Source organism: Petaurus breviceps, unplaced genomic scaffold, assembly GCF_028583685.1.
Source record: "Petaurus breviceps papuanus isolate PSGF00001 unplaced genomic scaffold, PetGlider_PUasm1.0 490, whole genome shotgun sequence".
Taxonomy (NCBI): domain Eukaryota; kingdom Metazoa; phylum Chordata; class Mammalia; order Diprotodontia; family Petauridae; genus Petaurus; species Petaurus breviceps.
The window spans coordinates 14,476,466-14,503,952 of record NW_027186352.1 but is presented as its reverse complement, the minus strand read 5'-3'; the positions used below and the strand labels follow the sequence as shown (position 1 = coordinate 14,503,952).

The following is a 27,487-nucleotide window of genomic DNA, read 5'->3' as shown; positions in this document are numbered from 1 at the left end:
CAAAGAGGATAATTTTATCCTCTTCCACATGAATAGAGAAATGGATGGATGAATGGATGGATGGATGGATGGATGGATGGGTGGATGGATGGAGGGAGGAGGGATGGGTGGATGGATGGATGGGTGGGTGAGTGGATGGGTGAATGGATGAATGGATGGGTGGGTGGGTGGGTGTATGGATGGATGGATATATGGGTGGATGGATGGAGGGAGGGATGGGTGGATAGATGGATGGATGGATAGATATATGGGTGGATGGATGGAGGGAGGGAGGGAGGGATGGGTGGATGGATGGATGGATGGATGGATGGATGGATGGATGAGTGGATGGGTGGATGGGTGGGTAGGTGGGTGGATGGATGGGTGGGTGTGTGGATGGACAAAATGATGAGTGAATTAACGAGCAAATAATAGAATGAATTTTGTTGTTGTTGAGTCATTTCAGTAGTGTCTGACTCTCTGTGGCTCCATTTGGGGTTTTCTTGGGAAAGATGCTGGATTAGTTTGTCATTTCCTTCTCCAGCTCATTTTATAGATGAGGAAACTGAGGCATACAGGGTGAAAGGACTTGTTCACACTCACACAGATAGTAAGTTTAACTCAGGAAGATGAGTCTTTCTGACTTCAAGCCTAGTATACTATCCTCTGCCTCGTCTAACATTAAATGTTTGTTCTCTTCAACAATTTAACTGAGTCAAAAAAAGTCCTATTATCCTTTTCTGCTCTGCCAAGTAATTTAGGGCTTGCTATGAGCCAGGTACTAGGATAAGTGATGGAATTACAAATATGAAAAGAAAAATGGTCCATGTTCTCAAGGAACTTATATTCTAAGGGGGACAACAAATAGAAAAGGAAGTAAGTGGGGCCCTAGATGGAGAGCCAAGCCTGGGGTCAAGAAGCCCTGAGTTGAAATCTGGTCTCAGACTTTTATTAATTAACACTGGTCATTTCATTTAACTGCTGTCTGCCTCAGTTTCCTAATCTGTATAAGAGTGATAATAATAGCACTTACTTCTCAGGGTTATTGTGAGGATAATGTTTGTAAAGCTCTATATAAATACTAGCAATTATTAGGTAGGAGAATGGTGGCCACAGAAAGAGTGGGAGTCAGAGTGGAGGAAGGTTACTCAGAGCAGTAGAAATATGGTGAAATGGCTGGAATATGAAAAGGAAGCATGGTCTGATGCATGGGACCAGTAATTAGATTACAGGAAAGAAACCGGGACTTCTTAAGTTGATGAGAACTTTACAAATATTTCATCTCATCCTCCATCATCAATCAGTTGGGATGGACCCTCAGGCAGGGGCTCCAAAGATAAGTGATTTAACTCCCCTGGCACTTTGAGGCCTGGGTTCTGGGGACCCGGGCTGCGCAGATCCAAGTCTGGGTCTCCAAGTCTGGTCTGAATAAGCCAAGCAGCAGCAGACAGACAGACAGGTGGTAAGGTGGGCTGGCCAGATGACTGCACATCTGGATGGTATGCACTCTCTGGATCCTATTCTCAAGAATGTGTCAGCTCCACCGGCCCTGGAGTCAGGAGGACCTGAGTTCAAACTCGGTCTCAGACACTTAACACAAAAACTAGCCATGTGACCTTGGGCAAGTCACTTAACCCCAATTGCCCTCTAAAAAAAAGTCAAACAAAAGAACATGTCAGCTCTGTAGTCTCTCTACGGGCCTAGTCCTGACTCAGATTATCTCTGTTTCCCTGACTGCAGCTCTAGGCCAGAGTCGGATAAGATGCCTTCCTTTAATTCCTTTAATCTCTTGCTGATCAGGATGGGGGGGGAGTGTAGATTTTTATTTTGTTATTTAATTATTATATAGGTTTATTTATTTTATTTTTATTTACATGCATGTGTGTACGCACAGATACACACACTCACTCACTCATTCACTCACACAAGCCCTAGTGTAGAGGAAGGGAAAAGAAGAAGGAAAAAAAAAAATGAGAAAGGCATGATCCAGTCCTTGGGATACTTGAAGCGAGCTGTCATGTTTCCCTGAGATTTATCTTCTCTAGGGTAAACATTCCTGTTTCCTTCAATTAATCCTCATCTAGTCTGACCTTGAGGCCCTTCTCTGCGCTGATTTTGCCCACTGTTCAGATTCTTACTGGCGTTCCCAAGCAGTGACCCCCAGAACTGACCCAATTGTCCCTATGTGGCTACATCAGAGCAGAGTACAATGGGGCAGCACTCTGTATCTCTCTAATCTTGAGCCACTGGCTTTTCTTGATGGGTGATAGGATCCCATTAGGCGCCAACTCACACTGTGATTCACTTTGAACTTACCGTCCACTGAAAAGAAACTGGTTTTCATTAGCAATCTCTCAGGGAAGAATGTTGCAGAAGGAAATCAGTGAAAAAAGAATGAAATCAAACCATTGGCAACCATGATGGGGCTTTAAATTTTTCCCCTGTCTTAAACTGAGGAGTCATGGGGTATTTCTAACAGGGACTCCAATATCTTAGAGTCTGGGGCCAAGTGAGATGGCCCGTTGTAATAGCTCTCACACAAGACTACTTCATCTGCTTCCAAAGTATCTCCTCTCTACCCCTCAGCTTGAGAAAGAGCCAAAACAAATATTAAACATTCCTCGATCTCTCATCACTGAGAAAGATATTAAAAGCATATGCAGTTCTATCCCCCAGAATAATCATTGGCAAGCCTGTTAAAGTCTCTAAATAGTATTTTTTTGTAAAAATGAAGAGATGTTTAAATTTCAATATCATCTTCATGTTCAGAATCTCAACATCTCGTCATTTTCCATGTAGGTAAGACCAACCAATAAGCCCTTATTAAATGCCTACCATGTGCCAGGTACCTCCTTAAGAACTAAGGATACAAACAAAGGCAAAAAATTATATGAGCCCTCTAGGAACTCACCATCTAATGGGGGAAACCCCAAACTGCATTGATCTTAATGTAATAATATGAAATGTAATGAGGAGGAAAAGAGAACAAACTTTACAAGGACAAGAAAGACAAGGCCTGCTTCAATGGCCCATCGTCTGAAAAAGGTCTAAAGCTTTTAATGGGCTACAAGCTCAAACTGGCTTAAGAGGGTAATGTGACAACCGAAAGGAAAATGGAATCTCAGACTGAATTCAAGGACATCACTCCAAGGGCCAAGGAGGTCGTGGTTCCATCATACTCTTCCCAGGACAGATCACATTTAGAATATTAGGTTATAATCACTGAGAAGATATCAAGCCTGAATGTGTTTATTTGTACCTTTCTCCCATTAGTCCTGATTCTGACCTCTAGGGCCAAGCAGAATTTCTCTTCCATGTGAGGACCTTGGAAGATAGCAGGTCTATCTCACCAAGTTTTCTCTTATCTGGGCTAAGCATTTCAAGCTCCTCTGACTCATACTTCTATGGCATGAACTCAAGGCTCTTTATCATCTTGGTCATCCTCCTGTAGACACTCTCCAGCTTACCAATATCTTTCCTTTGGTTAACTTTTCTTCAGTCTAAACATTCCTAAAGGGGATTGGAGCCATGAAAATGCCCCTAGAATAAATCAATTAAGTCCCAAAGTGACTGCTTTGAAGAAGGCAATGCCTATTTGAGTGAATCTACTTGGGTATTATTTTAAAATCTACCATATTAGTTTATAGGTCTACCTTGCTTAGGCCTGGTTCTGCCTTTTCTCCACTTAAACACATAGATCAGGATAAAAAAAGCACTTTCCTTTTCTCTTACAAGAGTTTGAGAAAAAGTTAGTGTCCTGAGTTTTTCTTTCATTTTTAATCATTTTCATCACTTTGCTCCATCATATTGATGAGGCTGTCAAGCACATTTAAAATGTATTCCTCAAATACAAAAGAAGCACTCTAGTTTATTCAAACATGCCCTACCATTCTGAAGGGTTGTGACTGCCCCCAGAAGCCTCTATGAGCCCATAAAGCTGAGCTCAGCTCTACCCAGATTGTTGGCCCTGTTTCTGCCACTTATGTGACTGTAGGTAAGATACTTCAACTCCCTAGATCAGTTTCCTCATCTATAAAATAAGGGAATGGACTAGAGAACCTCTGGAGTACTTTCCAACTTTGAAACTATGATCCAGTGATTCTTCCTAAGAATTCTAAGTCTGTTCCTAAATCTATTTTCCTTCTGTACTAGGAAGAACCTGACAAGGACATATGGAGGTTCCCAAAAGCTGGAAAGTAGCATGGTAGAAATTGGGCATAAACCAATATCTTCTACTAAGTACAACTTTTGGCTTGTGAGAACAGGAATGAGGGCTAGCCCTCCTGGCTAAGCTGTGTTCCAAATTCTTCCCAAGTTTTGTCACTGACTTTCTTGGCTAGACAATGGTCTGGTATTCCAGTCCATTCCTGGTCTTTTTTGGATTTGTACAGAGAGGCACAGGACCTCAGACTTAGAAGGGCATCAGAAAGGCTAGAGTCCAACCCAAAACAGGCCATGGATCTCCCAATAACACCCCTGACAAAGGGTGGTCTAGTCCCTTCTTGAAGACCTCCAAGGAAAGGGAATAGGCCTTACCTCCAGAGGTGGCCTATTCCTCTTTAGAACAGCTCTCCTATGTTGGGAGGCTCTCCTGACTTTACACTGAAATTGGCCTGTGATTTTCTACTGTGGCCAGTGTAAGAAATAACCAATGGATTAACTCCCTCCCCCTAAATAGAACAATAACTCAACAGGAACTTAAAATCAGAGAGTTACCTGGGACACCAAGAGGTTAAATGATCACCAGGCCAGTATGTGTCACAGACAGGACACAGGACTACAGGTTTTGTTTTGTGTTGGTTTTTTTTTTTATTCCCAGTACTTCATATCAGGCTCTCAAAAATGCGTATGGATTGAAACTCACTGAATTTCTGTCTCCAAGTCTGCCCCTCCATCCAGTACATAACATTCCTTTTAACCTTGGACATGATAGGCATACAACAAATGCTGATTAGATTGGACTGCATTTGGACTGGGAAAGATTACATTGGCTGTAATACTTAAGAACTTCTGAAAAGTGACTTAAACGTCTTACTAAGATTCTATGGACATATTCAACTCCCACTCTAGAATCTGGAATCAGCTCAGTCATTGGTGCCCACAAACTGCCAGTCTGCCAGAAACCCATGTGCTTCTCCAGGGTTGTGGTTGTGTGTGTGAGGGTGTGTGTGTGTATTTGTGTGTGAGGGTGTGTGTGCATGTGTGTGTGTGAGGGTGTGTGTGTGTGTGTGTGAGGGTGTGTGTGAGAGGGGGTGTGTGTGTATTTGTGTGTGAGGGTGTGTGTGTGAGGATGTGTGTATGAGGTTGTGTGTGTGTGTGAGAGGGTATGTGTGTGTGAGGGTGTGTGTGTGTATTTGTGTGTGATGGTGTGTGTGTGTCAGAGTGTGTGTGTGAGAATGTGTGTGTGAGGGTGTGTGTGTGTGTGTGTGTGTGTGTGTGCAGGGAAGGGAGTACTGGCTTTTTGTTATTGTATTTTACACACAGAACATTATGCTGATGGCAGGACATGTAGAGGAAGGAAGGGAGCGAGGAAGTAAAAGGAAAAAGGAAGGAAATTGGTATTTATTAAGCACCTATTATGTTCCAGGCACTTTTATAAATATTATCCCATTAGATCCTGGCAACAATCCTGGGACATGTGCTACTATTATTTTCATTTTACAGTTGAGAAAACTGAGGCAGACAGAGACAGGGTCTGAAGTTCAGTATGTGTCTAAGGCCAATCTAATTCCAGGTCCAGCATTTTGCCCCTGTACCACCTAGCTTCCTCCAAATGGAGATTTGCAAGAATCCCTCCAGATGTTTCTGATTAAAGGTTGTGTCTCAGCACTGGGGCTTTTCTGGATGGGTTGATTTTCCAGTTCCTGTCATATAACTGTGTCTGCTCCCCTGAAGCAGGGAGTTTCAAGAAAGCTGAGTCTTTAATTTGGTTCAAACTAATTCAACTCAATGTAAGAAACATTTATTTAGCGCCTAAAATAAGCAAAACAATTGGGGGCAGGCACAGGACCAAATGCAAAGATAAAAGAAACACTGACCATGTCTTCAAGAAATTTCAAGAAACTTCTCGCATGAATTAGGTTTGGTTTTTATCACATCACACACGTGCACACATACAAGCGGTGCACATATGAACACATGCATAGGTATGTATACACACATGCACATACACACAAGCATACGCACATATGCATGTACACATGCATACACACAATTACAGGGAACAGAACCCACCTATACACCAATGATGACAACAGCAATAAAAAATCCTTCCAAACACATTTGTCTTTCAAGATTTCTAAAGATAGTTTTTTTTTTCTATTAACAGGAAAACCCCACAAGGCCAAAAGGTAACACCTGCTTCTGGAAAATAAAATGCTCAGGTCCTCATCTTAAATTTACTCAGACAACTAATTCATATTAAAATGCATTCGATTCCCTGACAGCCTCGGGTAGGGTTTTGAATGCCAACTGACATGGGCAAGAGATCACTGCATCACAATTTGACATGAAGTCCCTCTCTGAGGGTCAGCGCACACCATATCATTTAATTAGATAATGACACACAAAATGCTTAAGTACAAAAAAGACCATAACTTGAAGTAGGAAATGTCATAGGGTGGGTATATTGGATGGTGAAATGAAAAGCAGCAGATGGGCCTCGTATTAACAAGCTGCATTCACTGCATCGACAAATGCTCTCCTACTCATCATCTCGAAATGTGGGAGAAAGAATTCTCCAATGATGAACAGGGAAACAGATAAAATTGGATTACAAAGAGGAAGTTTGATGAGAGCTGAATGACCAATCAAACGTGTGCTTGGAAAAAGACAATATTCTTCACGAAGGCAGCAGCAAGTCACAACCATAAAAAGATTTCCATTTATACAAGAAAGTGAATCAATGACCCATTCTTCTAGGATCAGAAAATTACATAGCGTTTTAAACACAAGAAGGGAATGGGATATATTTTTAGAGACTACAGCTTCCATTGGTGTTAAAGTTTGGATCCTTAAAGTTATTTTCAACTTTTTTGTCAACTCAGTCAGCTGATTTTGGATTGTGCCTATACATTGTGGGGTCTTTGAACTAAGAAAAGCATAACTAAATTTTGTGAATAGAAAACTTTTGAGTAAACATTACCTTCTCAAGTGGGAAACACAGCAGGATTTCTGTCTAAAATGTGTCCTTAAGTAACAAAGGATTAAAAGGCTCTGAATAGGAAGATCTCTCTTTTTTCAAGGGTTGGGGTAAAAAAAGTTTTGGAGAAAAAAATCTTGAGGGGGAAAAACTCTTTGTACCTAACTGGACAAGGACCATAAGATATAAATAGCCAATGAAACACCAAGGGAAAAATCATCAGAAAATGAGTCTTGCCCAACCAGTCACTTAAATGAATACAAGTAGGAAGAGTCTATCAGAACTTGAATGTCAGCTCTCTCAGATTCTGACTTCACTCGGGCTGAATGAGTGATATTCAGCCAGGGAAAGGAGTGAGGTGGACTTGTATGCTGTCTGTGAACAAATAAGCCCAACTGAAAACAGGACATTAACAACACCACCATCCATCTCTAAATAAGCTACACAATTTTACTTATCATTTAGGCTGGGATTTTAATGTGCTAATTAAGGATAAATCATCTGTTATAGAAAGCAAGAACCTCTGTTAGATGACAGTATTGATACATTTTGGCTCCAGTTACTAAATCCACATAAAATTAATAAAGTGAAAAATCCCTTTTCAAATATTATGTTAATAAAGATTTTCTATCATTCAGACAAACTATCTCTACAAGTAGACAAAATTGATGATGGCTAATGTTTCTCTGTCTCTCTCTTTAGTTGAAAAAAAAAGGAGATAGTAAAAATTAGCAACAACTTTTGTCTAAAATTTGCCATAGGCTAATTTTTTGAGTGACTGAAGCAAGAAAGCACCTCAGTGCATATGCTAATATCAGCTCAAATGCACATGCTATGAGCCAATCTCTTCATTAAAAATGATGGCAGCCTGGGGTAACCAGAGATTCTCCTATCTAGACATGTACCAGTGTTTTGTTGAGAGTCACAAATAAATAAATGAATAAATGAATACAGAAGTAGGTGAAAGATTGTTTAGGACCTATTGATTAGTTATTTCTAAGCAATGGTTGTTACTATGAATAGTCACAGAAGAAATCCAAGAAGCCCCATAATGAGAACATTTTCTAAATGAGTTTTGAGATTGGGTGGATATAAAACTAATTACACAATGTGACATTTCCTCAATTAAATCTTATTAAAATTGTAAATGACAGACACTTAAAAGAAATCATTTGACAAGGAATATTAGTGTGAGAATGGCCAGCCAATTTAAATTCCTAAAATTTAAGGTCAGAGTCAGGTTCAGTTTCAAGCTTTGCAGCCCTTCTGGTAGACTCTTGACAAAACAAATGTGTCTAATCTAGTGACTGAAGACTAATGTTCTACTTAGAATTGTCAAATAGTAAGAAATACCTTCAATGGGGACTTCCTCCTCCCAGCAGATCTCACCCCAAATGCCCAGTGGAATATTTTTCTATGGATCACAAAGCACTTAAGAATCACAAGCCTCCCACTCTAGTCATTATTTTATGCCAGAACATGGTTTTGAAATTTTCACATCTGTTCATTTTTTTCTTCCACTCGAAATAATTTAATTTTACTAAACTAACTATGAATCTGGAAACAACTTTGGTATACTTAATCTATTTATTGACTATATCCACAAGCTTATAGGATTATTAAAGGACAGACAAGAATAATTACATTACATTTTAGGGAGGAAAAGGAAGGGAGAATACCAGAAAATCTGTTTTCTTAAGAAATATTCAACACAAATAGGTGAGGTAGCAGTTTTTCAAACAATGACAACTTTCATTATTATTCACCTAATAGAACAAGTTTGCCCTGTTAAGTAATATTTAGGTAACAGTGTTTGGTCTAAAAAGTTGCCTATAAATCAGAGCTCTGAAACTCAGAATACTTGGTCCCTCTGACCTTTGGTCTAAATTAAAGAATCCTCTCCCTACTGCTTCTTATTACACATGAACTCTTGGTCTCTTCAGTCCAGGTGCTGGCTGACAAATTACAGATTTGTGGGAATTGCTGTCCTGAGTCATTCTAGTCCCATCATTTAATGTAGTTCTTTAAAAGAAATGCTTTTGCAAAGTGATTTCTGGAAGGTGCTGTCCACCTGGCCAACATGGTGGATCTTCTCCATCAGTGTGCTACTTTGTTCTGAGCACTCTTTCTTCAAAAACAAATGAAAGAAAGGTAGTAATTGTAAAATTATATGATTTGTTTTTCTTTTTGTTATGGTTATTGCTTTTAATTTACCAAAGCATGAAAAATTTCTGCAAGTTTCTGGCCTCTATTTTGGGAAACGCTTTCTCCCACTGTCTACTTTCTGATGTCCAAAAGAGTTTCAAGGTTACCTGGTAATAAACACCTATTGCACAGTCCCATTAGCCAGGTGGTTTCTATGTTACCATCCAACTCAATCTCACTGCCCTAATTATGCAATTTAAAATATCAAAAGTGGCTATTTTTTCTCTTATTTTTTGCGCAAAGAATGTAGAAGTCTCTTTATAGTAAAATGTAAAAGTAGTGTGGAAAGCCTTTTGATTATTTGGCTACAAATATCCATGGTACTCCACATGTGTCAAGTCCCTCATTAAGTCACCTTCCCCAGGACTACTCACTTACTGGATATGCTTGTGCTCCATTATTCAACTTGATCAAAAGCAATCTTCCTTTGCAAAATACTGCCCTCTCCCCACATGTGAGTTGGTATTGAATGCTCACTAATATTGCACACGGGGTCACCCCTATGCAATCAGTCAGCCACTATATCTAAATAGTGTTTCACCTCCTTTGAAAATGTTTCCCAACAAATGAATGAGAAACTGGAACTGTTCCCTGGAATACACTTCAGTCCAGGTGCTGGCTGATAAGATGCAAAAAACCACATTTGAATATCACAGGAGTTGGCAGCATGGCCCCTACCTTCCATGACGTACACCAGGGAGCCCACGTCGCCTTCTTTGATGATGCAGCTGTCTTTGCCATACTCCACGGGATACATACAATCCACAATTTCCTGGATCTGAGAGAGCTCCAGATTCTTCATGAAGTCATTATCAAGGATGGCTTCCTTGATAAGATCCTTGGACCTGTGGCACAGAAAGAGGACACTTAGGGGTGTGGTCAGCCATGGCTTCTTTGCATGGCCTGTGAAATTGCTCAGCTTCACATAGCACCCTGTCTGATTAGGCATCCAGTGAGTTTCCCAAAAAAACTCAAAGTGAAATTATTCCAAGATACTACGGAATGTATCAAGCAAGCAGTTATTAAGTACCTACTATGTGCTACTGAAAGCATTATGATTGATTTTATTTCCAGTTATGTGACATGAACCACAAATATATATCTATATAATAAGTTTATAATAGGCTAACATTTACTTTTAGGCTTTTTTTAACTGCAGAGGTATGAATTACTAAATATAATTCTGAACAAAATACATTAAAATTATACAGGCTATTATCATAGGATAATAGATGAAGAATTAGTGTCAGGGTTCTAAGTTCTCAAGTCCAAGCTTCTCATTTGGAGAAACTGAGACCCAGAGAGATTAAGTAATTTACCCAAGGTCATATAACTACTAAGTGTCAAAAGTGTGATGGGAACCCAAGTTTTCCTGACTCTCTGACTCCAAATTCTTTCTCCTATTTGTGAGTTCCTTCCAGGGCTTACATTTTGAGGCCATACCCAGGTCAACCAAACTTCATTTCCTTCCTAACTGTGCTGGACTTTGCCATCATTACCGCAAATGGGTACTTTCATTCCCAATTCCCTCCACCCTGCTCTTTTTAGCTCCCTTTAATGTGGTATCTATCCCCATTAGAATGTAAACTCACTGAGGGCAGGAGCTGCCTTTCTTTTTACTCTTGTTTGTGCCTCCAACACTTAGTACACTGCCTGGACCATATTAAGTGATTAATAAATAAATGCTGCCTGACACTCTACCCACTATGCCATGCTGTCTCTCAAAACTTCTCTCACAATGTTCACCAGGGATTGAACAAGGTGGCACTTGGGGTCCCTTGCAAGTCTTAATCTCTGATCCTACAATCCTATGACCATGTTAAAAATTAAGATAGAATCAGATGACTCCAGCATACCATTCTGTAGCATAGAAAAATCTGTGTTGCCTTTTACTATAGTTTCAAATACCTAGGAAATATGGGACATAGATTCAGCTATAGAAATTCAACAATTTTCCCCCTAAGCACCTACCATATACATCACTAATATGCCAGAGAAGATGCCTCCCATCTCTTGTCTTTTACTCTCTGAGATAGGCTGACACTAAAGAGGTCATGTGGTAAGACAATATACTCATCTCGGGACCGTTTAGCTCTCAGGATTTATTGGGCTGGGCAATGGAAGGTAGTTATGTGCAAAGTTAAATCTAGTATTTCTTGCTCCCTGAATACAGGATATAAAACGTACCTGAGGTAAGCGATGTAATAAAGACCCTCAAGTCAACTTAAAGACAAATTCTGTTGAAGGAAGTGGCAACATCTCAGAATATAGAAAACAAGACTCAATTGAGAGAGACCAATTTGGAATACCACAGGTTCCAGGGAGGAAGTATCCCCAGGACACTGACCCAGTGTTGAATGCAGAGTGTCTAAGGCATCATATCTTGAAGCTGCCCACTTTAACTATTTATTCCTTCTAACTAGGATTTAAACAAGGTTGTTTCTATCAGCTTATGGATTCTAACCAACAAAAGCCTCCATATTACAGAAATTATGAGGAGGGTTCCCAGTCAACTGATCCCAATTAATAGCCCTCAAAATAAACATTTACCCATGTTCAATAATTAACAGGAAACTTGATTTAAGGGGATTGCATGAAGAGGAGTAATTAATATGAAGAGGAGTAATTAGTCCACTGGGATAAAGGGAAATTGAGATAAACACCACCCGTGTTTGCATCTTGCCTGAGTGTCCATACAGAGATGTGCACAGGAGCCCAAAGGAGCTTCTCCAACCAGCTTCAGTAGCTCACCCCCAAAGGTGCAAATTTGCCTGTGCCAAGTGACAACAAAATGGGGCTCACTTTGTTAGAAGAGAGGTCAAGGAGAAAAGACTTAGGATCTAAACACAAGAATGAGGGGGCATCATCCAGCCCAAAATTCAAAGATGAGAAATTGAAACTTCACACCAAGAGTCTAACAAAAGGGAATTCATTTGAATCCAACTGCCAGGATGCAACTTTTGCCCAGGGCTGCTTCAGAGAAATTATGGCTAACCTGGAAGCCAGCCAGTGATCTCAAGGTTCCTGATAACACACTAGTCCCCAAAATATTAGATCTGGCCCAAGGGGGCTGCTTCAGATGATTTATCCCTAATAAACCTGTTTGGTCTCTATTGACTGAGCTGGAACCATCAGGCCCTAGTCACTGGAATCAATGGCTTCACTTATATGTATATTGAATTGAATTCTGAACAAATCAGTATGAAAAAGTAACCCCTTGATAACAGTAGCTATCAAAAGCTAAATTTTGACCGACATAAACTCACACATATGTGTACACACACGTGCACACACACACACACACACACATTCCCTTCCTCCACACTCATCCCTTTGAGAAAACAAAGGTTTTTTTTCAAACCATAACTGTAGCTATGTTTAATGACCGGGTTCTTAATATCAGTTGTTCAATCCAATAACGCTAATAACAGATATTAAAATCATACTTAATAATAGATTAAGGGCTGATGACTAAGTCTGATTTCATTGATATGCTCCTACCAGAGAACATCTCTGCAAATAAAAGTCTTAGAGAATTTCCTTGAGCACTGAAAAATAAAGAGACATACAGCCGGTATTTGTCAAAGTCATAACTTGAACTCAGATTCCCAGAATGGTTCTCTATCTGCTACATCACCCTGCCTCTCAATGATAGATCAATAAAAATATTAGAAGCAGAAGAGGCTCCCTTGGAGGGTGAAGGGCTCACCCTGACTAAAGAGCCTCAAGAAGAAGCTGTATTTGTAAGGCAGGTTGAGATGGGCATTCCTTTTGGGGTATGACTAGACTCAAAGGTCCCAAAGGGCCTTTTCAATTCTAAAGTTCTATGGTTTCTCATTTGTATCATATATTCAGACTCACTAAGTGGTTTTTTTTTCCACAAAAAAATCACATAAATAGTTAGATGGTTCAGTGGGTAGAGGAGGGTACCTGGCACCAAGAAGACATGAATTCCAATCCTCCCTCATTCACTTATTAGCTACATTAACCTGAGAAATTCACTTCTCCTCTGTCTGCCTCTGTTCATTCTTCTGTGTCATGGGGGTAATAATAGTTCCTGTCCACAGGACTGTTGTGAGGTTCACATGAAACAATATATGTAAAGGGCTTTGGGAACCTCCAAGTTCAAAATAAATATCCATTATTCCCATCTTTACAGATGAGGGAACTATAATCTGGACCTAGTAAGTGACTTGCTCAGGTCAATACAGCTTTTAAGTGTCAGAGTCAAGAGTCGCACTTATGTCTTCAGACTCCAAAACCAGGTTCCATCCACTCCACCTTGTTGCTTGAAAATCAGTTGAAATTCTAGGTTCCCAAATCTGCCTTTCTATGAGTCCCCAGACACAAAACGAGAGTCCAGATCAAAGGGATCTATTGTGCATGGTGCCTGTAACAGAGGGTAGAGTCTATGGAAGGCCACTGGTCTTGGTGGAAAGATTACTGACTTAGAAAGAAGATCTGGGCTCAAGTTCTGACTCTTTTCCATAAGAGTTGAATGATATTACACAGGTCACTTAGTCTGTGGGGCTCGTCTATAACATGGGGGTAGGGATTGTACTGGATGGTCTTCATGTTCCTTATATCTCTAGGTTTAAGAACCCAGGACTGTAGAACCTCACTTGGCCTCCCTGCCTCACATCCCTCTGGCCACTTTTTATTCCATCCTCTATTCAGTAGCAAAGTGACCTTCCTAAAGCATATGTCTGAGTACATTATCTCCCTACTTGGCAGGGAACTCCAATGGCTGCATATGACCTCCAGCATCAAATAGAACATCTTCTGTTTATCTATGAGGCAGCTAGGTGGTACATGGGACAGAGCATAGGGCCTGGAGTCAGGAGGACCTAAGGTCAAATCCAGTCTCAAACATTTACTACCTGTGTGACCCTGGGCAAGTCACTTCACCCTGTCTGCCTTTCCTCATCTGTAATATGACTTGGAGAAGGAAATGGCAAACCACGCCAACATCTTTGCCCAGAAAACCTCACATGGGATCGGCAAGAGTCAGACATGACTGAAACCCATGAATAACAGTTAATCTTTTAAAGGTCTTCACAATGTGACTCCTTCTTACCAGACCTGGCTTCCTTCAGGACTCAGTCACATCTCCCCTTCTGACTGAGTCTTACTTCACCCTTTACCTCCTCCCCCGTCAATGGTATCCTCTGAGATCATCTTCCATTCACACAGTATATACCTTGAATTGTAGAATTTGTAATGTACTGGGTACCTCACAACAATATGAGCTCCTTGAGGGCAGGAATCACCTCTGTGCTTTTGTCTTCTCCTAGGTGCTTAGCACAGTTCCTGGCATATAACAAGTGCTTCAGAAAAACTTATTGCTTGATTAATGTGTGGCTTGATTGATTAAGATTACCTCCTTTCCCTTCCTACATCACCTAGGATTATTGGATCACGGGACATAGGGTGATAAGTCTTGAGCTAGAATGAATCTCTGAGTTGAACTCCCTATTTTTACAGAGAAGGAAAGTGAGTCAGAAAAAAGTAAGGTGACTTGGACAAGGTCACTCAGTTGGTCCGTTTCAGAGGCTGGATTTTAACCCAAGTCCTCTGACTCCAGAACCTGCACCCTTTTCACTGTATCACACTGCCTCCTTGAGGGAGTCATTTCATCTGAGGGTCTACCCCTGGTACAGATGGGAATGCTGGACTATTTTGAAAAACCATTTCCCTCTAAAAATTTTTGGGATCCTCTTTCATCTATTCCCAAGTCAGAGTATATCTAGAGTTGAAGTGGAGATAAGCAAGGAATTAGCAGGTATAGAATGATTCCTTGAGGCAGATCAATGGGTAGAGTGTTGGACCTGGAATCAGGAAGACCTGAATTCAAATTCAACCTCAGACACTTAACCTGAACAAGTTATTTAACCTCTGTCTCCCCTAATCCATGAAAATGGAAAACCACTCCAATGTCTTTGCCAAGAAAACCCCATGGACAGTATGGTCCATGGGGTCATGAAGAGTCAGACATGGCTGAATGATACAACAACAGCAAATGGATTCCTTGGTTGACTCCTTGAGTTCCCGTAGATGGGTGTCGTCATGGAGATAGACGCCGTTAGCCGTGGAGTCAAGGATTTCACCTCAGACACTTGCCTCACTGTGTGATCCACGGACAAATCCCTTAATGTCTCTCAGTTTTCCTACCAAAAAATAGGAATGATAATAGTATCTCCCTCACAGTATTGTGAAGATAAAATGAGATAATATTTATAAACATTAAAGTGTTACATAATAATAACTGCTTCAATTATGACTTAAAACTGGGATAGTGCTTTGCCCCCACTATCCTTTGCACATAAGAACTCTCCATCCATCTCCCCATTGGACAAATGTTGCCAAGCTACTCTGGCCAAGATTTGCCAGGCGTGCAAAGGGGTGGATGTCGCCCAATGGCTTATTAGAACTCCTCCACCAAATAGCTAATCTCCTCAAAAACACCAGATTACAAGAGATCCCAATGGGAGGCTCCAAGCCTGGCCATCAACTCCAACATAGAAGCCAAATATGGGCATATTATTGCCTACAATATGGCTCAAGCCTGAGGAATTAAAGGGACATGAGTCTCCATAGAAGCCTCAGTTGATGACTCTACTCAGCTCCATAATGCTTTCAGAAATCTTACTGGATTCCATAGGTCCCAGGAATCTTCCCAGCCAAGAATCAGCAATGATCTAAGCTATCTAATTAATGGCAAAAAGACCCCGTGAGATCTGCATGCTTCCAACACCAATTCAGAATCAATGGACTCTGCCAGTTCCCCTCCAGGAGTAGGAAAAAGAAGTCTTTCTATCAGAAAGATCAATATCCTCCCCCACCTTCTGGCCTAAAAGAGTCTTCAGAGGAGGGCAGCAGAGTCCTGACAAACAGGTCCACAGTCAACATTCCTAAGAATTTAGGAAACACCACTATAAAACAGCATAAAATCCTAGGATCCCAAAGAACTAAAAGGGACCTCGAAGGCCCTCTGATGGGGAAACTGAGGCTCTTTGAGGCTAAAAGACTTGTCCAAGGTCACATAATCATAGAAACATAGATTTAGAACTAGAAGGGGTCTTAAAGGCCATTGAACAGAAGCATCTCATTTTACAACTAAGGAAACTGAGGCCCAGAAGTGTTAAGGATATCACATAAAAAGCCTCGAAGTTGTGGAAGTGGGAAGGAATCCAACCTACGGTGTCACTACAGTAAACATCACTACAACTAAGACAAATTGAGCAGTGGCACAGCCAGAAAGTCTGGAGACTCTTGGCTGGATGGAGCTGCATGGGAGCCACATTCACCCTGGAAATTCTACTGAATGTCTTTTAGGGACACAATGGTCAACTATTAACTTACTTCAAGGATTTGTGACTTCCTTAGAATGCACATTCCCTCCACTAATCCAGGTTATGACACCACTGCCACTTAGCAGCAGTCTTGAAAAGTAGCTATGGTCAAAAAAATCCATCTGTGGTCAATGTGGTGATGAGCCAAGCTGGTCATCGGGTGACAGAAATATAGTCCCACAGGGTGCCTGAATCCAGTCTTTCCAGCTGGGTAGGACCTGCTGACACAACCTCTGAGTACCCAGGACCTTCAAGCCATGATAAGGAATCAAAAGGGAATTTGAGTAAAGCCTGAGTTAACACCTATTGTGAATCTTTTCAGCATAAAGTCCACAGTTTATGGCACAGAACCAATCATTCTACAAGCATTTATTTATTAAACTCCTACTATGTAACAAGCCCTGGGCTAAATGTTAGGACTCAGTTAACCACAAGTACAAGGGTCCAAAGATTTAAACATCTTTTCTGGAAAAACAATCTTGGTCCTTTCTGAGGGAAGACTTGCTGTCCTGAAGTGTGATTGCTGGCTTTCTCAGTGGAGTCACACATTTGGCTCTTAAACTTTCACAAGAGAGTTAACAAGTCTGCTTTGCTCCCTTCCCCACTCCCACCCCGATGTCTGGTACCCAAAAGCACTTCAATCAACAGCGTAGAATATCAGGAATAGAAAAAATTAATAGAAGATTCAAGCATGGAGCTACACTTGCCATAATATTACTTAACACACATCATAATGAGAGAGACAGTTGGGGAAGAGGGGCAATAATAACAAATTTATATAGACCCTCTACTTTTATCCATGTGTTTGATGTTTGTAATAATTATATCCTGAGGTAATAGATTATATAATATAATAAAAAGTTTACCTATTTAAGATTATTCTTAAGTACTTGGATCATATTTTACAGATTTATATATTTAGATGTTATAGATTTATATATGAAAGGGACATCAGAGGTCATCAAACCCAAAACCCTCCCTTCATCTATATGGAGAGTGAAACCCAAGTTCCTTGCCCTATGCTACAGAAATATTTAAGTTGAAGAGCTCAGATTTGAAACCAGATCTTCTGACTGATTAATAAACCGATTATCTTAGATCATGCAAAATTATTACAAAATTACCAAATTTCAGAGTTGGAAAGAATCTCATTGGCTGACCATTTGGTCCAAACCAAATGTATGTCAGAATACTACCTACATCCCCAACAAGTGGTTCTCTGTTTTTTGCATTAAAGACCCCCATTTAAGGGAAACCCACCAAACACTCAGAGATCCCATACCCTTTTTAAATACCTCTAATTATTAGGAAGCTCATCCTTATATAAAGCAGAAATAGGCCTTTTTGGACTTTTGCTAAATGACTCCAAATTCTGATTTTGGGGGCCAATCAGAACATGTCAAACTATAAATTCTTCTCCCCTATTAACAATACTCCAAATACTTAAAGGAAGGTCCTATGGCCCCTATTCCACTTTGTCTCCTACAGATGCAGCATCCTGGAAAAGCGACATGGCATTGTGGCTAGCGAGCTAGCCACAGTCAGAGAGACTTGGAGTCAAACCTTCCTCTGGCGTTTGCTGTGTGTGACCACGGCAAATCATTTCACCTCTCAGAGCTCCAGTTTCTTCATCTGTAGATGAAGGGGATTGGCCTAGGCAGGCTATGATGTCACTTCAGCTCTAAATTCATGATCCTATTCCGATTCCTCCAGTGAAATCCTCAGATAGCTTTGGAAACACAGAGGCCTTAACCCTGTTTGTGACATGGAACCCTTTGAGAATCTGGTGAAACCTATGGACCTCTTCCAAGAATCATGTCTAAAAAGGCATACAATAAAATCTGTAGTGTTAAAAAGAAACTAATTATATTTAATGCAATTATACATATATCTACACATATGTATACATGTACATATATTGCAATTCTTTTCTTTAGAGATCAGTCAATCCAATATCCTCACTTTATAGATGAACAAATGAAAGGTTAAGAAGGGAAGTTGACTTGCCCAAGGTCATATGTCCAGGTTGTGGAAGAAGAAAGATTCAAATTCTGTTCCCTGATTCCCAGTCTAGTGTTCTTTCCCCTGCTGGAATATTGGAGGGAGCTGTCTTCTGCAAAGCTGATTGTTCCAAAGTTTGTATTCAATGTAAGAAAACATTGGCCAATAGAAGACACTGCCTGTTGATTTGGGGCCATGTGAGCCACTAGTTAAATCTTTGTTCCACTTCACTAAGGTGACTTAATCAAATTACATTTTCCTCAAACAAAAGAAGCAGAGGCTGATTAGCAGGACTTGGGAGGGAAAGTAGAGAAGCCTGCAGTCACTGTTTCTATGCTTGTTACAGGTGGCTGTGTCAGAGTTCTCAGAGACTTAGGCTTGATGTCAAGAAAACTCAGGTTCCCACCTCTGACACTTATGAATTGTGTGGTCAAGTGAAAATAAATCACTCCATTTATCTGAGAGCACGATTTTTCTTCCTCCATAAAATAATCCTTATAGTACCTGCATCATAGGGTTGGGGGAAAAGCTTAAATAAGAAAAAGCATGCAAATTCTCTTTACTTTCAAAGTGCTATATCAATGATGAGTATCTTAAAGGCCCAGAATTTCTGGAGGGGCCAATGGGTTCGTTGATGTAGGGAGCTCCCAGTGAGTAATTTCTTCTATGCATTCAGACTGTCATCATCTCTGAAAATCATGAAGTGTTTCCTAGGAACACGGAGAGGTGAGTGACTCCCCCAGGCTCATACAGTCAGCCCAGGTCAGAAGGATTCAAATTGAGGTCTCCCGACTCCAAAGGCTTTCCTCTCCATCATGATGCTTCTCTGTCTTGGGCAATAAAATAATGAAATAGTACTATAAAAAACTTGATAGGCTTCTAGGTTTCAACCTGGATGTTGGCAGGGCCTTATGACATGAACTAGAGCAATGCTGTTTCATTTTACAGAAAAGGACACAGAAGATTTAAGTAATGTGTCTGCAGTCTATCTAGGCAGTAAGAGACAGAGTTAGATTTGAAGCGAGGGTCTTCTAACTCCCCAACCAACAGTCTTCTCTGCACCATGGTACATTCATTGAACATAAAGGTAAATGCATGTGATCTTCCTGGCAACCCTGGGAGTAAGGTAGAACATGACTTGTCTGGGGTCCCCGATTTAGCATATGGTGGCACCAGAAGACAGGACCAGGTCTTTGGCCTCCAAGTGCACTGCACTCTTCACTGGCACACCTCCCGTGGCCCATGATGCTTCTGTGTCCCCTTATGACCCAATGTCCCCCTGAGAAAACCTCCTGCAATAAAGTCTTGTTTACATTAGGTTCCAGGAAAAACTGTCCTGTAGATGAAACTGTCCCTTCTCATGTCAGAAAATGAAAACAAGACAACACAGTACATCTCCTCCCATGTCTTAATTCTAGTCAATTTTATTCAATAAATATGTATCAAGCTCCCAACAATATTAGTTGTTTGTTTTTTCCTGGCCTGAACAGGTGATTTCCTTGGTACAAAGATCTTCCAATGAGGACAATCCCTCTAGCAAATATAGATTGGTACCTTCCATGAATGAATGAATGGAAATGCATTTATTACACACTTACTGTGTGCAAAGCACGGGCTAAATGTTGGGGACACAAACCAAAAAGCAAAGAGCTTGTGTTTTCTTTATGGGAGGCAATAGATATAAGTGTAGTCATTGCCCTGTCATTCAGAGCCAGGGCAGAGATTATTATTCTTTTTGTGGGTGACATAGACCCCTTGGAAGTCTGGTAGAGCTGGTGGACCCCTTCTCAGAAGAAAGGCTGTTAAATGCATAAAAGAAAATACAGAGGATTACAGAGGAAATCAATCACATTGAAATAGTCATCAAAATGCTAAAAATGTATTGACTTCCCCCAGTTAATCAGTCCTGTCTCATAGAGTTGATTCTTCTTTGCATTTACTGGCAGACAGATAAATATCCATATGGCTGTGGGGAGGGGTGTGTGTGTGTGTGTGTGTGTGTGTGTAGACACATACATATATTTACATGTATACACATATTATCACACTGATCTATAGATCTGCTTGGTAATTTTTAAGTTTGCAGAGCAATTTACACATATGTTCTCATTTGATTCCCATAACACCCCAGCCAGGTAGGTGCTACATTCAGTTAAAGAGAATTTGTGAAGCCCCTAAGTATGATCCCCATTTTATCAATAAGCAAAATAATAATTGGTTATTGAATGAACTAGAAGGAAACTCTCTTAGAGTTTCAGAGGCTTCCCAAGGGCGACACAATTAGAGGGAGGCAAAGGGAGGCTCCAAACCCAGGTTTTCCTGACCTCAAATGAAAGAGTCTTTCTAAACTAGCCTGCTGCCTACTATGGGTAAGGCAGTGTTGGGCCCTGGCATATGTAAAGGAAACGTCTGCCCTGCCCCCAAGACCCTCCCATTCTCCTTGGGGGAGGTACAGCATGTGAATAGATAAGAAACTGGGGAGAGAGCACTAACCCCATGGACAGGCAGAAAATCAGGGAAGGCTGCAGGGAGGAGGTGCCAGCTCTAGTGCATCTGGGATCAGCTGTCTCATCAGTGCCAGAGCTTCCTTGGTGACAGTATTTAAGAGTTCCTGGAACCCAGAAATGTATCCCTCTTTGTAACTGGCCCAGTGACCTCAGCTGATCAATAAATTGCAAGCCCTTACTGAAGGCATATTCTGCCAAAGCTGGAGCTGTCCTACCATGAGAGTTCAGAGTCACCTGCATCCCATAATGAGGCCCTGAAAAACTTGGCACCAGACTGAGGGCCACCTGTAGTGACTGACACATTCCAGGGGCCTAGCACAATGTACATTGGCTCAGAGAGATAGATCATCTGGTGGATACAAGATTAGACTTGAATAAGGAAGACTTGTGTTCAAGTGCTGCACCAGACACATCAGCTGTGTGACTCTGGGCAAGTCAGTGAACATACCTCAGCCTCAGTTTCCTCATCTATAAACTGGGTGGTTGTGAGGATCAAATGAGATACATAGAGTGCTTGGTAAACCTCAAAGCCCTTTATAAATGCTCACTATTGTTATTATCATTATTACTATTTCTGCTGCCTTTAGATAAAATTCATTCTATTTGACCCCTGGAGAGCTTTCTCTTCTTCATGTTTTAATAGGTAGCCATTAAAATTACTGACTATAATCTTAGAAGGAGGAAGCAGCTTACAAAGGGCATGAGATTTCATTTTAGAGGATCTGGATTCAGATCCTGGCTTTAACCTAGTTTCTATCACCTTCTACCAGTGTAACAATGAGCAAATAGCTTCTTTAAGGCTCAGTTTCTCCCTTTGTAAAATGGACAGATGACTCTCAAAGTCCATTCTAGAACTAAATTCATTAGTCAGTCTAAGTGGACTTTGGATTAATTATTTTGCTAAAGAAAGATTTGAAAAGCAGTAAAAAGACTCCATTCAGACTTGATAGTCAAAGGGGGAGAGCTCCAGCCATCACTGGAAAGGGAACACATTGACTAAGGTACATTTAGTTAAAAAAAGCTTTAACCTCAATTTTCTGGATTTCAGACAGAACTTTAAATAGGGATGGTAGTGAGAGGGGGATTAATACTTGAATAATATCATCCAAAAAGGAATATGGCCCTTTTAACATTTTCAAAACATTTTCATCCTCTATAATGTCACTTGTTGCTTACGACAACCCTGTGAGACAGTTGGGTCAGTATTGACAGTGGTTTCCACACTTGACAGGTAGGGAAGGAGAAGCACATTAAGGTTTTGTCATTTGGCCTTGGGTTATGCAGCCTGGGACAGGGCTGGGACTGGTAAGTAGGTCTCCCGGCTGTCAGCGTGAAATGAAACTCATTTCAAAGTGTTCCCTATGCCCCATAGACTCACACACAGGAGCAAGCAAGCAACCCATCGAGTTTCATCCAACCATTACTTAGACAATGCTCATGTCAACCGACAGTTACACACGGCTGAAGGAATTTTTAAAAATCTGACAGAGACTAAATCTTCCCAAGGAGGCTTGAAAAAGGAAGAGCCCCAGCTATGAGCCCAGAAATTCACCTCTCACCAGCAGCACAATCAAATGAAGTAACAGGTAGCTGCTGTGCAAACCTGTAAGCCCTATACAAATCAGAGCTATTGTTATTACTGTTGTGATTAACAACCATTGTTAAGGGCTTACTGTGTGCCAGGCACTGTCAATAACACTGACACTGCCCTCAAGGAGCTTACAATCTAACAGAAGAACACACCATCCAGAGAGGACTTCAGGAAAAAGAAGGCTGCAGTCAGGAGAGATAGGTTCAAATCCCAGCTCTGCCACTTGCCAGCTATACAGCCATTAACCAGGCATTCCCTCCCTCTTTCCCATCCTCATTTTCCCTATCAAAACTACAAGCCTTGGGCTAGCTGAGCTCTGAGAGCCTTCTAAGCTCTAGGTCCTATGACTAAGCACAAACACTGTGTCCAGCCAAGCCTTGAAGTCACTTTAATAAAACTTCTACCCTTTTTCAACTTTCCCCCCAAAAGTTCAAAGTGTTTCTTTCCACAATCCAATTCATTTTCAGCATTCCAGGGGGCCTGCAATGATTCACTGCCTTTCAAAGATAGAGAAACTGCCTCCATACAGAAAGTCTTGTAAGAGGCAGAGAAAGAATCCTAATCCACCCTGAGTGATTTCAGCTCCAGGGCTCCTACCTCCACCCTGTGCTGCCTCCCTCATGATGGATGACTCCTCAACCATGACAGGAATGGAAAGACACGTGGGGAATTTTGGTCACACTGGATCGTTGTGTCCAGCAACGCTGCCCCATTGGGCTTCCAAACCAAAAAGTTCTGCCCTCAGAGGCAGAAAACAAAAACTCCATTTTTCAGTTTGGACTTCTGCAGTGAAAGGATCCAAATGTAGGAAACCCAATCTTACCTTTGGCATCAGAAATAAGGTACCTGACAGATAAAATAGTGAGCTCATCTACCCACCCAAGCAATATTGGGGTTTGGACATTTGGGTATGATGAATGGACAACCTGAATCCTACCTCTAACATTTATTAGCTATGGGACCACAGGCAAGCACCTTAATCTCTCTGAGACTCACTTTCCTCATTTAGAAAATGAGGATGATAACACAAAAGAAGTAACAACTTCTCAGTAATGTGGGAAAGATCACAGGACATGTGTCTATGAAGTGCTTTGGAAACCCTAAAGCCATATAGCAATAGTCATGGTAACTAGAATTATTAAATGTAACTTATTGTTATAATTAATTATAATAATACGAGCTTTTGAATAGAGACATTTAGCAGAGGGGATCATGTTCTGAACAGAATAAAGTGTATGTCATCTTTACTCAGTAAGCCTATATCAAATGAGCTTATGTCACAATATTTTTCTTTAATTAAAAAAATCAACCAAGCAGCTAGGTGCTATAGAATACTGGATCTTAAGTCAGAAAGACTTGAGTTCCAATCTTGCTTATGTATGTGACACAAGTCACTTATCTTCTGCCTTGGTTTCCTCATCTGTAAAATAGGGATAATAGAACTACCTCCTAGGACTGTTGTGAGGATCAAATGAGATAATATTTGGGGGGGAGGGTTGTTGTTGCTTTGGAAGGGGGAAGGTGAGGCAGTTGGGGTTGAGTGACTTGCCCAAGGTAACACAATTAGTTTTGTCAAGTGTCTGAGACCATATTTGAACTCAAGTCCTCCTGACTTCAGGGCTGGTGCTCTATTCACTGCACCACCTAGCTGCCCCCATGAGATAATATTTGTAAACGATTTTGTAAACCTTAAACAGTGGTATAAATGCCAACTATTACTACTATTTAAATTTTATTTAAAATAATGATTATTTATATATTTGTTATTTTATTTATACTTATTTTATCTTGCCATTATGTATTTTATTTGCTATTGCATCTATGCAATATTTCATATAACATTAAACATAGCATAATTAAGAGGATAATTACTTATCCCAGAACAGTTTCTCTCTGAATCTCAAGAAAAAAAGAGAAGATAATAATAGTCAACGTTTACAGAAGGCATTTTTAGGTTTATAAAATGCTTTGCAAACAGCATCTCATTTGATGGTCACAATTACTATTCACATTTTCCAGATGGTGAAACTGAGACTCACTCAGCTGTGTTTCCATGACTTGCCCAGGGTCACACAGGAGGGTCAGAGGCAGGATGCAAACCTGGTCTCTAAGGCCATAGCTCTTTCCATTGCCTGTCTCTACTATCTTGACCATTGCTACTATCATCAGAACTTCTGTTTGATTCAACAAATATGCACTAAAGGGTGATCACGTGCTCAGCCCTTGTTTCCAATGTGCCGGATGTTAAACATCCCAAGACAAAAAACACAAGGAGTGGAGCAGGGAATGTCTTGGCCAAAAGAGTCTCTCTCTCATTTAACAAAGAAACTCCTCTTGACCCCACAATGTCCCTGAAATGCCTTTACCACAATGAGACCAAAGAAAGAGGAAAGTATCCTGTGTACAAAACTCCATGGCTTCTCTTTTGATGGTGGTGAGGAAATAGGGCAGGTGCATGGAGTGCTGGGCCTAGAGTCAGGAAGACAGAAGTGGCCTCAGACACGACTTGGGTGACCTTGGGGAAGTTGACTCTGCCTCAATTTCCTTATCTGTAAAATGAGCTGGAGAAGGAAATGATGAACTACTCTAGCATCTTTGTCAAGAAAACCCTAAATGGGGTCATGAAGTGCCTAATATGACTCAACAACAAAAGAACTAGAAAGTAAGGAGGTGCCCATCAATTAGGGAATGGCTGAAATCATAGTGCATGAATATAGAGACATACCACATTTAGGGAAGAAAAGAGGGGGAAATGACTTCAAATTCACATGGTAGACTAGGACAAACTAATGTATGATGAAGGGAGCCAAACTGGGAGAACTAAAACATCAACACAATAAAAACAAACAATTTTGAAAGTTCTAAGAACTCACCCAGACCAGCACAAGAACTAATGACCATTCCCGTCTTTGATGGCGAAGCCACTACTCGCTTTCTAACAGAGAAATGATGGGGAAAGATGCAGACGGAGGCACCAAGTTTGAATACGGCCAATGTAGATATTTGTTTTGTTTTCCTAAACATATTTGTTAGAAGGGTTTTGTTTTGTTTTTTCTTTTTCCCCTAGGGTTTTTGTTTGGGGTGGGGGGGAACCAAGGAGACAGTCTCAGAGGGGTGTGGTGGCTTGCCTGGGATCACACAGATATTAACTATTCTCAAAAAGCTTCCAATCCAACAAAGAGGGAAGAGGTTGAGAGTAACTGTATTTTGGATACAAAGAATATCTGATTTTGAATCTTGCTAGAGGGAAGCAGTGGTCATGAACATATCACAGCACACTGGCAATGATCCATAAAGTGACTTATACTAGAGCTTAAACAGGCTGATAACTTGAGGTAAATACTTGATGGCTTGATGGTATGTACATTCAATCATGGAACCTGCCAAATACCTGGGGAAAGGAAGCTCTACATAAAAGAAGATCAAAGCCACCATTAAGGAAAGGGTTAAACGAGCTAGGGATACCACGAAGAAGGTTAGACAGACTTACTAGCAGAAAGCTTGGTAACTAATGCATGCAGGTGGCAAATGCTTAACAAACTCAAGCTTTCCTGGCCTGTGAATATTACTTTTTGCTATTCCTGGACAAAATAACCATGTCGCTGTTCTCCTGTCCCAATCACTGTCTGATACCACCCCCACCCTACCAACTCCTAAGACACCACACTTCCAAAGGTAGAATGTAAGAAGAAAGTTTTTGTATGCCCTGTGCCTACCACAGAACTAGGATGCAGTAAGTGCTTAATAAATGCTTGTAGAATCGAATTGGATTGAGTCAGAGAAGGAGAGAGGGCATGAGAAAGAAGGAACTCATCACTAGAATGCCAAAGCCAGTTTCTCACATTGTTACATCTCTCCTCACAGAAGGGTCTTTGGAGGTCATCTGAGTTCCCTTATTTTTCAGATAAAGAAACTGAGACCCAGAGAGGTCAGATGACTTGCCTGAGGCCACAGAAACCACAAGCAGAAGAGCTGAATTACAGATGAGGAAAATGAGATTTTAACTAAGCAAAGTGAATTGCCCACAGCCACACAGCTGACCTGTGTGGGACAATATTAGAATACAGGGTGCCCAACTCCGAGCCCAGTGCTTCCATCAGGGCCCCCTGCCTCCCTAGAATTTATTTAGTCCAACTGATCCCTTTCACAGATAAAGAATCTGATGCTAGAGAGGGTTTGTGCCACCCTCAAAGGTCCACAGCTGATGGGAATTAGAGGTGGGATGCCTGTTCATGCCAAGACCCAGTCTTTTACCTACATGCTACATGCTGTCCATGGGACAGGTTCTCGGGGCATCAGTAAGAAAAATCAAAGATCAGGACACCTTCCACGTATTGAGGGTTTCTATACCAAGACAGCTTCACATTGTCTCCTTTAATAAACAAGCATGGGGCAGATGGGTAGGGATTAACCTGCTTATAGGGGAGAAAAAACATTAAAGATGACTTACCCAAAGTAAAATTGCTATGTAGGGACAAATCTGAGACTCTAGGCTGATTCCTTGTTAATCTATCTTTCATCAAGACCACACAGCTTAAAACCGATCACTTGCTCCTTCAACAATGGGGTGCTTAGAGACTACTTCTATGGGATGCTTCCTCTGTTTGGCTTTCAACACCTTTCTCAACCTGGTCCCAATGTACCTATCCTGACCACACACACACACACCCACACACACACACACACACACACACACACACACACACACACA

At 41.0% G+C, this 27,487-nt stretch overlaps 1 protein-coding gene across 2 annotated transcripts in view; it reads right to left on the bottom strand.

Moving 5' to 3' along the window:
* The window catches only part of PRKG1 (protein kinase cGMP-dependent 1), a 1,429,727-nt gene that overhangs the window by 1,213,971 nt on the left and 188,269 nt on the right, over positions 1-27,487 (bottom strand). For both annotated transcript variants that reach the window (XM_069101811.1, XM_069101810.1), the window contains exon 2: positions 10,004-10,170. In XM_069101811.1, coding sequence (XP_068957912.1) covers positions 10,004-10,170 — 167 coding nt within the window. The remainder of the gene's footprint in view (positions 1-10,003; positions 10,171-27,487) is intronic.